Genomic DNA, 13,170 nt, shown 5'->3' on the forward strand with positions numbered 1-13,170 from the left:
GTGCCCTTTCAGGTATGAAACAGTCAAATTTTGTTGAGCTTTTTTGGTTAGAGGCAGTACATGAAATTTTACCTCGTATCCCACAGATACATAGATATCAAAAATCTATTTATTGAGCTCAGAAATTTTTCTGTGACTGAGGCAAAATCTGCATTTAAATGCCTGAAAGTCACCAAGTTTCAGCGTGAAGTTGCTCTGTTGGTAGTTTGTTCCAGTGGTCAGTAGGACTCACATCTGTGTCTTACGTATTTGAATCCATCCATTGCTCTTGTTAAACCTTCCTTCACTACCTTTAAGAGCTTTTTCATGCTTTTTTTTCCCCCTCTGTAAAAGCACTCATGTGATATGGCCAAGTCACCACCTAGTGTTCTTCTTTTGCTAAGTTTGAGCTACTTACATATTTGACCTTGCAACTATTTTAAGCATTTTTTTTCAACACCTCTGGTAGTTTTATAAGGCACCTTTTCCAATATTTCAATATCCTATAAAAAGTGTGGGTTTCAAAAACTATATGATGACCACACTGCTCTGCAGGGCTGAGGAGTGGCAAAGCGGCACAGTGTTGGAGTATAATTAACTTTTAAAAGGCCTTGGAGACTTTTAAAGAGTTATGCTTGATGCAATAGATTGGGACCAGGTAAGCTGTATTGGAGTAGTTTTGCATTATATTTATATGCTTTCTTCTCTTCAGTGTGGTCCCTGATCCCTTCTGAGGCCTCTCCGAGAGCCACACGTGTGCAGGCAGGCTGGGGGTGGTGGCTTGGAGGTGTCACACAGTGGGTGACCCTCGGGAGCGATGGAGGTGATGACAGTGAGACAACCACCTCCCTCAATCCGCTGGTGATGCTTTGCCTGATGCCAACCGTGTCCTAGGGTGCCTCAGGCAAAGTATGGCCAGCCAGGAGAGGGAGGGGATGGTCCCGCTCTGCTCTGCACAGGGGCAGCCTCACATTGAATATTGTGTGCAGTTTTGGGCACCACAATATAAAAAGAACATTAAGTGACTAGAGAGCGTCCAAAGGAGGCTCATGGAGATGGTGAAGCGTCTGGAGGGGAAGCCTCATGAGGAGCGTCTGAGGGCACTTGGTCTTTTCAGCCCGGAGGAGTCTGAGAGGAGACATCATCGCAGTAACAAGCTGCTCGTGAGGGGAAGCAGAGGGGCAGGTACCGATGTCCTCTCTCTGGTGACCACTGACAGGACCCGAGGCAATGGCATGAAGGGGAGCCGGAGGACGTTTGGGCTAGATATTAGAAAAAAAGTTCTTCCCCCAGAGGGCGGTTGGGCACTGGAACAGACTCCCCAGGGCACTGGTCACAGCACCAAGCCTGACAGAGTTCAAGAAGAGTTTGGACAATGCTCTCAGGCACATGGTGTGACTCTTGGGACGGTCCTGCGCAGGGGCAGGAGCTGGACTCGATGATGCTGATGAGTGTCTTCTTACATTCTGTGAGCACCCATCACGTCCTCACCGCCACTCAGGGGCAGCTGAGGGTACCCGGTGAGGGCGGAGCGGTGCGGGGCGCCCACCCCGTGCAGGCACCGCCCATGGGTCACAGAGCGCGGCCGCTGAGGAGCGTCCAGGCGAGCGGCGCGGGCGCCCCTAGCGGCTGGGCGGTGCTACGCTTTGAGGGGCCGTGCGGGAGGGTAGGCGGGCCCGGGCCGTGCGGGAAGGCGGTGCCCGCCACAGCCCAGCGCCGCCGGGGCTGCACGGCTCCGGTGCCGCCTCAGCGGAGCCGGGCCGGGCCGCGGGCAGGGCAGGTGAGCGAGGCTGCGGCCGCGGCGGGGCGGAGAGGGGCGGGCGGGCCGCCGGGGAGGCGGGGAATACCGGTGCGGGCGGGCCCGCGCGGGGAGCGGCGACGCGGGCGGGAGGGTTTGGGCGCTCCCGGAGCCGCGGCCGCCCCGGGCTGCGGGGTCCTTGCAGCGGCTCCTCTGCCCTGAGGGGCTGGTACGGGCTCCGTGTTTCGCCGAGCTCCCGGCTTGTGGTGTGGCACCTGCCCGGGGAGCTGGGCCCGGGCCGGGCGCTGCAGGAGGCGTTGGGGGTTTGGGCACGGGGCACTGGAAGGCAATGGCCAGTGGATCTCCTGCTCTTTTTGCTCTTCCAGGTCTGCCAGGATAGTGGGAAACATCCCTTTTGTCACAGGGACCTCTCCAGATGGCTCAGGAGGCTTTAGCATCTTGGCGTGTCCTGTGAGGCGCCTTATCTCGTGTCTCCCTGCCATCAGTAAGTGTTGCCCAGCAGCGTGTGCGTTCTGAGCTCAGCCAACACCCAGCGTTAATTTTCCTGCACGTGGCGGCTGCTTGACGGGATTGGGGTTGGTTATGCTGGAGTGTAGAGGAGAGGCCAGGTGGATGGTAGAGAAGTTGAGTTGGAAATATATCCAGTAGTGCTTTCCCACCATGAGGCGGGATCCAGTGTACTTAAACTTATCCCTGACAGGCGTTTCCTTAATTGGCTCTTACAGATTATGAAATTCATGGATTGCCTTCCCTCCACTCCCCAAGGTAACCTGCTTCGATGCTTAGCTATTGCTTATAGTCACAATTATTCCTTAATAGCTGACCTAAATCTTTGTTGAAACTAAGCTGATTATTATTTTGCACTCTCCAGAGTATACCTGGAGTGCAATGGATCCATGTTCTCCTGTCAGCAAGCTGGTGGGTGTTCTCAAGTTTCCACTCACAATCTTTACTCACTTCCTGTGTCTGTGTGGTCCCTGAGCTCTGTTAGGCATTTCCATCATCCTTGGACTCAGAAATATGTGCAATACTCCAGTGGAGATGCTGTTAGCGGTGTAGAAGTGGGGTAATTATCTGCCTAGTGTCTGGCATCCCTCTTAAAAACATTCCAGAATGATGCTGTTTTATTTGGCAAATTTCTCACATTACTGAAATACTAAATTTGTGATCCACCAGATCCTTTTTTGCTATACATCTGCTTAGGGGATTATTCCTGATGAGGTATCCAAGTTGATGGGGTTTTTTTGTTTTGATAAGTATATTATTTTGCACTTGTTATTATTCTGAGAAGAAGCTATCTTGATCAACATAACGTAACTTTCTATGCAGTTTTAGTCTTTGAAATCCACTCTTGCAATCCTCTTCCTCCAAGTGTAGGATCATCCACGAGTAGTTAATTAAAATACCAAGTGGTACCAAGCCCTGCACGTTGGGATAAACCCTCCCAGTTTGAAAGTTTGACTTTCTCAAACACTTCTTGCTTTTCATGTTTCCCACTAGAGCTGCAACTCATTCTGTGCCATGGCTTTGCAGCTGTGCCAAATCCTATGGAGGATCTTAAGTGAGGAAACCATCGATTCCTTTGAATTGGCTTTTGTGTTCGGAGTGTGCTCAGCTGTGCTCTATGAGCTCACAGCTCATAGAAATACATGTAAAATCCCAAACTTTTCCAAAGTCTTGGTGCCTTATGTATGGCTTCTTTTAAATTCTTTTCACATTCATTTCCTCAGAAAAATCTGCTTTGATCCCAACTTTCTTCAAAACTGCATTTGCGTTTTTAGAGAGCTTTTTGGAATAAACATGCAAATGCCTCGTTCTCACACGCTTAAGACAGGATCAGATTTGTAGATAATACACTAATAATACATTAATGCTTGGTTATACTCGTAAGGGATTACTTCATCTGATCACAAATGGTCCATGAAGTTGAGAGCGAGAGGTGATGTTTTGAGAATTGTTAATACTGAAGTAAATCAGAAAATATTCTGAGAACAGCAACTCGCTGATTAGAATGAAAGGACTGGTGTTGCGATGAAAATGCAGCAGTAATCTGATGGTAAACCTATGCAAACAGCAAAGTTTCTTTCTCTTAAAATTGCATTTCACTGTGGAAACATCATGAACTAAAAATTTTAGGGTTTGGTAACTAAGCATAGATGAACATTATATGTACATTGACTTCACTGGAAGGACAAGTCCAGCGTTGGCAGGGTCAGAAGCTGAGTAATCATACAGATATTGTCCTCTATCCTCTACAATAGTTTATTTTTATTTCTCGTTCTAATTTTTCTAGATGCCTCACTTTAAAAATCATGGAACTGGGAAAGGCAAAGCTTCTGCGAACTGGCCTCAATGCCTTATGCCAAGCAATCCACCCTGTGCATGGGCTTGCCTGGACAGATGGGAAGCAGGTGATCTTGACTGCATTACACCTTCACAATGGAGAGCCCAAATTTGGTGACTCGAGCGTTTTTGGTCAGTTTGAGCACGTCCACGGGCTGTACTGGGGCCCATGTCCCCCCGAGGCCCCGGCCCTGCTCACGGTGCAGCACAAGAAGCACATCACCATTTGGCAGCTCTGCTTCAACGGCGCCGACAGGAGCAACCTCCTGGTGTCTCAGATCTGCGACATCAGCGAGCCGTACCCCGTGCTGCCCCAGGGCTGTGTGTGGCACCCCAGCAAGGAGGTCTTGGCCGTGCTGACCACCCGGGACGCCTCCATCTTGCCCTCTGTCCACCTCAACAACTCCAGAATTAGCGCGGAGATCAAAGGCAGCGGCCTCATCCACTGTGCCTGTTGGACCAAGGAAGGCAACCGCCTGGTCGTGGGGGTGGGCAGTGCCCTTCACTCCTACATTTGGGATGATGCTCAGAAAACACTGAGTGCTTGTTCTTTCTGCCCAATCTTTGACGTGGGAGGCTACATCTGTGCCGTGGAGGCGACGCAGAACTTCCAAGTTGCAGTTGCCACTGAGCTCCCTCTAGACAAGATCTGTGGCTTAAATGCTGGTGTTGCATTTGAAGTTCCATCAAGTGTTGAAACCGAGTCCTTCCCCTCTCAGTCCAGCTTGTGCGGGGAGGAGGATTATTCCATGGATGGGGGGAAGAAGTCGCTGGACTCTGAGAAGTCCTTGTCTGTAGTGACATCTCCTGTGGATCTCACTCACATACTTTCTAGCAAGCAGGGTGCTGATTCCAGCCCTCTCCTTCACCTGAGGCCCAAGGACTACCTGACAGGAAGTGGCCAAGATTCTTCACACCTCATCCTGGTGACTTTTGAAAGAAAGGTTACCTCTACCAAAAAAGCGAGCATCCCGGGCATTCTGGTTCCTGACATAATGGCTTTTGACCCCAAAACTCAAACTGTATCAGTTGCCTCCAATACTTGTAATGTTATTTTAGTCTATTCACTGACTTCATCCAATTTACCCAATATTCAACAAATTCAACTAGAGAAAAGTGAGAAACCAAAGGGTTTGTGCTTCTTGACCAATAAACTCTTACTGATAATGGTTGGAAGCCAAAAATTCAGTGACCCTGCGTTTCTTCCCTCTTCAAGGTCAGACAAATACATGATCCGCTTGATGATTAAGAAACTGATATTTGAAATGGGTCCTTCAGCATTTCCATCAGTTAATGGCAGTTCCAGTTTGAACCTTTCCAACATTCCTCGTGATCCCTCTAGAGATGTTCACCCCCTAAGCTGTGGGCTCCTGATACCAGATCGCTCTGCCCTGCAGTCCCCTACGAGCCGAAGGAAACTCATTGAAGAAATCAAGAGTCCTGCTTATGAACAAAACCTTATGTTGAACATGAGCGACTTCAAAGACAAAAAGATTCCCCCGAACTTACCACCAGCTGTTGAGATTTTGGATGCTGAACCAGTCAATCGGACCGTGGCACTGTCTGCTGCATCAAACAAGCCAACGTCTCCAAAAAGGCGGGCAGAGGCAGCTTCCAAAATACCCAATTCTTACAAGAATAACCTGTTCACTGAAAAGGAGGCAAGTTACTTCTTGAAAAATGTAGAAAAACTGTCTGGTAACTTCATAGAAGTGCAGCAGCACCTCTGCGAATTAACTGAGCTGCTAAAATCTGGGAAGAGAAGTCTTCCAGTGTATCCATCTTCTCAGGAACCCTCTTTTATTAACATCACCTGCCAGGTAATTTTAATATTGGAAGCCATAGTGATGAAATCTGTTTATGGCTGTATGTTCTTCATATTGCTCAAGTAATGGTCAATAGGATTAGATTTCCATTCTGTTCCTGCAGATGGGACTACTGTTACAAGTCCCATTACTCAGCAGGCTTCCAGTGTTTTTAAAACAATGGAATATCTGGGAATGTGCAGCTCCCTTGTGCTGGGCTGAGCCCCTCAGCTCCTACCTGCTCCCTCTGCACAGAGGCTGCTGAGACTCCACAGGACCCACGTGTGGCAGCTCAGTTGTGGAATTAAAGCCCTATATGGAGTTCTAGGAAGGGAATATTTTTCCTAGGCAACTTCTAAAGCTTTATGTTCAGAAATTTAAACAAGTGAAGATTTCCACACATGGGAATTGGTATCCATCTCCCACTCTCCTATGAGGACAACTAAAATAATGGAGACTGAAACAAAAGCAAATTGCTTTGGCTCTGAAACAGAAAGGTTGCTAATTAGCATCTGAGGAGAAAAGAGACCCTTAGGGACACAATAGATAATTCCATTAACATAGCTTAAAAATGGATTTAAAATGAAATTTCATGTGAAAACCACTTTCCTTGGCTGAAAGATTTGCTCTTGCAAATCTCATGCTAGAAATGGTAAGTTACCTGGTTATCAAAACCTGGGACAAATCTACTAGGTCTCCTCTAGAATTCAGATTAATAAACCTTAGTCAATATTCAAAGTCATTTAAATTGCCATTTTCCTTTCAATAAGCTCTTGTTTTTCAGCTTTATTATTGCAAAAAATTAATATCAGCTTTTGTAGCATTGAACTCTTAGGTCCTAGATCATATTCCCTCGCTCTCTTCACTTTTTTCCATTGTAAACATTTAATAACTATAATAACTTGTTTTTCTACCTCAAACATTATTTATGTTTGGAGCGTTGCTCTGAAAAGTGAACATTTCCCTCTGCAAGTCTGAGGTGTTTTTTAGAAACCTGCTTTAATTTGAGGTAGCACAAATCTTTTTTAAATTTTGGTACTCTGTTCTCTTTTTACATGTGGTTTGAAACTGAGTTCTAAGTATCACCTTGTCCTGGTGTTCAAGACCAGGCTGGATGGGGCTCTAAGCAACTTGGTCTAGTGGAAGGTTCCCCTCCCTCTGACAGGGGCTTGGAACTGGATGATCTTTAAGGTCCCTTCCAACCCAAACCATTCTGTGATTCCAAGAGCTGGATTAGCTGCACTCGCTTGTAGATTCACAAATTAAAGTAGTGCCTCAATTTCACTTACATACTTTGCTCACTGATGATTTGTGGCAAGAAAAGCATTTGACTTTTGAATTACAAGTGACATTGGAAAGTCTGGCAGAAAATGCTGGGTTTTAACTTCAGCCAGAGCATTTTTGATTCAGAAATCATTAACAGGCAAACAGGGATCCTCACCTCATGTGTTCAGCCCTCATGGTTTCTCTGCTGTCCAGGTGATTAGCTGTATTTTACAAAACATTGAGGAAACCCAAAATGTCCCAAATAAGCCGGTTTTTGACAGGGCAGGGTTTAGCAGTGCAGAAGGCAAAGAGCATGTGAGAATCTTCAGTGCAAGAGCATTGAAGGTATGAGGGGGGAGGTTGAGGTTGGATATTAGGGAAAGGTTCTTTACGTAGAGGGTGGTTGAGCACCGGAACAGGCTCCCCAGGTAAGTGGTTACAGCACCAAGCCTGACAGAGTTCAAGAAGAGTTTGGACAATGCTCTCAGGCACATGGTGTGACACTTGGGATGGTCCTGTGCAGGGCCAGGAGTTGGACTCAATGATTCTTGTGGGTCCCTTCCAGCTCAGGACATTATGTGATTCTGTGATCTCCACCCTCCCCTCTGCCATACACTCTCCTTGGGGGTGCATGGATCTATCCACAGCATGGAAAAGGAGTCAGAATTTACTTGATTATGTTTTTGTCATTACCCAGAGATGCTATCAAGGCTTTTCTGCAAAGTGATGTGGTTTTGTGAATGTTATCCTACACAAGGACACTGTTTGTAGTATTGGTAAAAACTGAGCTTTAGCAGATTTAAAAAATACTTTGCCCCACTGGGCATATTCCTTGGACATGCTTTTTGTATTTAAACCTTGGGGCAGCAATGGTCGGAGGTGAGACAAACAAGCTCTTCTGACTTGTGAGTCTGTCATTTACCCCAACATTCATGAGCAGGAGTTCTCTCATCTTCTTAAGTTGTGGATCAGGGACAGAGGAGGATGGAAAACCTGAAGCTTTACAAGCTCCCTGGGGAAATATCCCTCACAGATGGAAGGATAAGTGTGAGGATTGTGCTGCGGATGAAGCTCATGGTTTCCTCAGCAGCAGTGCATGATTTCCTCTCCTGGTGTTCTGACACGTGCTGAACGAGCACAGGTCCTTGCTGCTGTCACTCACAGAGCTGCTGTTTGAGAGCTGAGACTTTAAGGGATAAATCTTGCAAATGGGTCTGGATGAATGTAGTGTTTGAGTTTCTGTAAATTATGTCGCTGAAGGCACATCTAATCCTGCTTTGATCAGTGCCATTTTGACATCTATGCTTAAATATACGTCACAGCATCTAAGGACTCTTTCTTGCATTTACAGAAGCAGCTTTCCAGAAGTGATTCAGATGAAAGTCGGGCCGTTCTTCTCTGTGGTGGTAAACTCTGCCTAAACATCGTCCAGCAGATATTCAACCTCTCTCTTGTGGAAATGCAGCATGGTATGTTGTGATTATCCAGGAATACAAACACTTTAAACACATCTTGCCCAGAGAAGCTGTGGATGCCCCATCCCTAGAAGTGTCCAAGTTTTCTCATTTGTTTTAGAACTTAAAATTTCTCCTCTGGGCTTTTTACTGAGAAGAAGCTTTACATTATAAAAAAAAAAAAGCACAAACTTTTATGTATTGATACCCCCTTACCAAGTAACTGGTTACACAGGGAAGTTACTGTCAGTACTGTTTTATTTATGTTTTCAGCTATTCTGAAGAGAGAAACCTAAGTAACAAGGATATGAGGGTTGTCTACTGGTTTTGGGAATACAGTTTTTTATATTTTAGTCTGTAGCTCCAGCATCTGGTCTCCTTTAAGAAATCTTTTAGTTTTTATAAGCTAGTAGTTCTGTACACTCTAGCAGTGCATTTCACATCAGATTTTGCAGTGAGGAAAACTGCCTGTCTTACTGCTGTCGTCCTCTCTGCTGTTACCAGTTCATGCCATGCCCATCCCATGTGTCTGTGTACATGTCAATTCAGAGTGTCTTACTCATGGCAAAAGTAGAAAACACACTTTTGGGATATGATCTCCCACTACTCCAGGTGTTCCCAGTACTATATTCCAGCTTTTGTCCCCACTATGTCTGCTGTCTGCCTCCTTACAGACCATTGGGCAACCATCCCAAAGCCTAAGGTTGTTGTTCTTACCATTGTGCAAATTTTGTTTCTCTTTAATTAGTTGCTGGAATATGTTTATTTGAAATATAAATGGGCAAAGTAGGAATGGTATTTTCAAGTTTGGTCCAAATGAGATATTAAGCCAAAAGATTAAAGTGTTGTGGGCTTTTAAGCTACAATCTTCTTGTGACCTTACTTGTGACATGAAGTTATGTAATTTAAATTTACAAACAGCTTGGAATGTTTCTCTGAATTCCCTCACCCTTCCCCCCCATTAGCTCTGTTTTCTTGCTTCATCAGATTAATTGATACAAGTATGAACATTTTCTGGTTTATATGTATTGGTAGAAGTCAGTGTTTCAGATTCAGTAAATTATTTCAAATTGTAAAAAAAAAGCTAGTGATGAAGTCAAATAGCGAGGGGACCAGAGACACGGGATTTGCACAGTATTCTTCCTTGTATTTATTGGAATTAAGTATATCGAAATCACATTAATAAAAGAGGTTTCTGCATTGTCTTTATTACATTAATTTTTAATTTAATTTACTAAATCTCTGCTTTTTACAGTATCTGCACCACGTTAGCACTGTGAAGTAGTTTATCAATACCTAATTAAAAACAAGTGTGGATGCTTATGAATTCTGTTCAGAATTTCATTCCTCCTCCTCATTTGAAGCATGCATTTTTTATTTTCTCATCTCCTAGTGTCAAAATTTGTCGTAGTTGCAAAGTGTCCTTTATTTTGGAGATTATACAGACTGTGTCTTCCCATACTTACTTTTTTTATTGTTTTTGCTAGAAAAGCTGTAAATATACAGCAGCATTTAATTCTACAAGAAATAGGTTTTATACCTTAAACTTACCTAATTACACAAAAAATCATCAACAGATGTTTACGTGTGCTCACAGGTTCCTCTTGGATCGTTCTCACAGCGGACAGCGAGGGCTTTGTCCCGTTAATATTTACATCCATGCAGGAGATCGTGATAAGAGATGCCAGTGCAAAAGGCTACAGTGCCCGTTCTTCCAAAACTTTGGACATCATCAGCTCCACACAAGGGTGCAGATCTACTTCTTCTGAAAGCCTGGATATCACTTCGGAAGTCCTCAGGGACTGCTCCTCCAAGACCTTGGACAGCGGCAGCCCCTCGGAACAGCCGGGCAATAAAGTGTAGTTTTTGGCAGTGATTTTGCGATGCCTGTCTGATGATGGGGGGCTTTTATGTTTACTGTGTAGGACTGCAGGTTCTCAACAGCAGTCTCAAATCTCTGTTGGATTTCTGTAATTTTTTTGTTACATTGTAAATTATTTATTTGATCCTTGGAAACGTTAACTTTTTTTTTTTTATACTGAGCAGTGTTTTTTAACAATGCCTCTTGCAGTACAGACCAGCTCTTTGTACCAGCGGCTGAAAATGCGCGTTCTTACAAATTTCTGAGCTCAACTTTCCATCTTGGTCTTTAATACATTGGTGTTTTTAGACAATAGTAAACTTGGATAATAAAGAAATCCTTGAAAATGCTGCATTGTCCCCCATTTCCTCCCTTCTGCCAAAGCCTGAAATATTACACTGATGTTACTTAGGAACAGTGCCTGCAGAAGTGGGTTTGCACTGGTGTAAGCACCAGTTTAGGTTCATGGAGTTTGGGACAAAGTAGGTTCATATGGATTATCCTTAGTGTGCAGAAGCAAGAGCCTTTTCCCCTCCTGTGCCTGCCCTTACCACCTCTCTGTGCTTCTGTCTCTGTGTGGATTTGGGGAAGTGGCTGTCATGTGTCTTGTCTTTTGCGGTGAGAACATGTTCCATGGGCTTTTATAGTGAGAGAAGAGAGAGAAAATGCAAAGGTGAAATTAGAAAAAGTTTATGTAAGCACAAGTTTATGTAACGTGGATTGCAGCACTGAAGAAAAGACTAATCCAAGATTGCTCCCCATAAAATCACAGCATGATAACATTAAGCAGTTTATCAGGCTTTCACAGTGGCACTTAGTATGTGAGAGGGCATCAAGTGACTAGATTAAAGAATTGGAGCTGCTATCTCAGGACTAAGATAATCTCTTTTTTTTTTCATTGCCTTTTTGGAAATTTAGCCACTGTCAAAAAAAATCATCTGCCCACAAAAATACGATATTAAAGTTACAACACTAACAAAAGCTGCAGAGAGCACTCAGCGTTGGGTGGTACAGCTTGAAGTTACAGCTTTTGATGAATAGGGGAGGAGGGAAACAGGTGAAATCATTTGGCAGCTGTGGGCTTCATCCTTTACATAACAATCATCTGTTCTCAGTAATGGTCACTGTTTCATCAGGAGGTGGTCTGTGATTCCAGCTACCAGAAAGTCACTGAATCCAGAGCCTGAGCACTGGGTGTGCATTCAAAGCAGGCTGGATGCTGGGGTTGGTCCATGTTTCTTCACAGCCACCCGACAGTCCTTTTTCATGCCTGTTCCTGGTTTCAACATCCCACTGACCCACTTAGGAGAAAAGGGTTAGGGCTGAGCACTCTTGGCTCTGCGTGACATGTTGGCCTTGAATTGCTCATGCTTCAAATGCTTCTATAATTTTGTTACGCAGCAAAACAGTGTATAAAAATTATCTGATTATTTTGGAATTATTGCCTATTTGTATTATGTCTAGATTGACAAAAGACAGTCTTCCACCAGAAGCGTGCTCAGTCTCAGGTTGCACCAAACAGATTTGTAGAGTTCCTCCAGCCCCCCAGGTGAGCACCAGGAGCTACCTGCACACAGGACATTGCCATGTGGGGTAACTGGAGCAGGCACAGCAAGTGCAAGTCACCCACTAGAAGGTGTCAATAGTTTGGTCAAGGGATTACACTGGCTCTTCATGGTTCACTATGTGCATGTGGACAAATACTGCATTTAAAGTATAACCCTAGGAATCTCAATGAAATCCTTACATTAACAGCATTGCTTACTTCATGGAATCCCAGAATGGTTTGGGTTGGAAGGCACCTTGAAGATCCTCTAGTTCCAACCCCCCTGCCATGAGCAGGGACACCTTCCACTAGACCAGGTTGCTCTAAGCCCCATCCAACCTGGCTTTGAACACTTCCAGGGATGGGGCAGCCACAGCTTCTCTGGGCAACCTGTGCCAGTGTCTCACCACCCTCACAGAATATAATTTCTTCACAATATGTCATCCAAACCTGCTCTCTGTCACTTTTAAGCTATTTCCCCCATATGCCCCATCAGCACAGGCTCTTGTAAAAAGTCCCTCTCCAGCTCTGCTGTAGGCACTGGAAGGTGCTCTAAAGTCTCCCTGGAGCCTTCTCCAGGCTGAACAACGCCAACTCACTCATCCTGTCTCCACAGGGCAGATGGTCCAGCTGTTTAAGCATCTTCATGGCCTCCTCTGGCCTCACTCCAACAGGTCCACATCCTTCCTATTTTTGGTGCCCCAGAGCTGGATGCAGCACTCCAGGTGGGGTCTCAGTGAATCTTCCCAGTGAGACAGTGTCTGGTTTGTGCAGCAGATTTGGTGCTTAGTTATGTGAAAGCTCTCCAATTTCATACTTTAAGCCTACAACATACACACATTTTTGTAACCATAATACTCAGCACTCTCGCTGTGTATCTGAACTGTGGTCTTGCAGAGAGTTAAGGTTAAAAAAAGCATTAAAAAAAAAAAAAGTGGAGCTCAAGGAACTGGTGGTCCCAAAAATTGAAGGAAAACAAAACTCCTTCCCTCACCTGCCAGTTGTGTGAATCCAACTCAGCTTTCCATCAATCAGTCTAGAAGTTTTCTGAAGGGAAAGACTTCATTGTAACAGTTTGAGACTGGTTTTACATAACTGTGATATGAAATTCATATGAGGTATATGATTGACCACTAGGCACTAGACTGCTACTGGCT

The 13,170-nt window shown here is 45.0% G+C and overlaps 1 protein-coding gene across 1 annotated transcript; it reads left to right on the forward strand.

Annotated features, from left to right (window-relative positions):
- Nucleotides 1-1,597: 1,597 nt before the first annotated feature.
- LOC113970805 (WD repeat and coiled-coil-containing protein) lies at nucleotides 1,598-10,817 on the forward strand. Its single transcript, XM_027690101.1, has 5 exons — nucleotides 1,598-1,759; nucleotides 2,104-2,222; nucleotides 4,032-5,901; nucleotides 8,504-8,621; nucleotides 10,204-10,817. Exons 3-5 carry the CDS (start codon nucleotides 4,051-4,053, stop codon nucleotides 10,467-10,469), a joined length of 2,235 nt encoding a protein of 744 aa, XP_027545902.1. The 5' UTR covers nucleotides 1,598-1,759; nucleotides 2,104-2,222; nucleotides 4,032-4,050; the 3' UTR covers nucleotides 10,470-10,817.
- Nucleotides 10,818-13,170: the final 2,353 nt, after the last annotated feature.

Source organism: Neopelma chrysocephalum, unplaced genomic scaffold (genome assembly GCF_003984885.1).
Source record: "Neopelma chrysocephalum unplaced genomic scaffold, ASM398488v2 Primary Assembly neopelma1_80, whole genome shotgun sequence".
Lineage (NCBI taxonomy): Eukaryota > Metazoa > Chordata > Aves > Passeriformes > Pipridae > Neopelma > Neopelma chrysocephalum.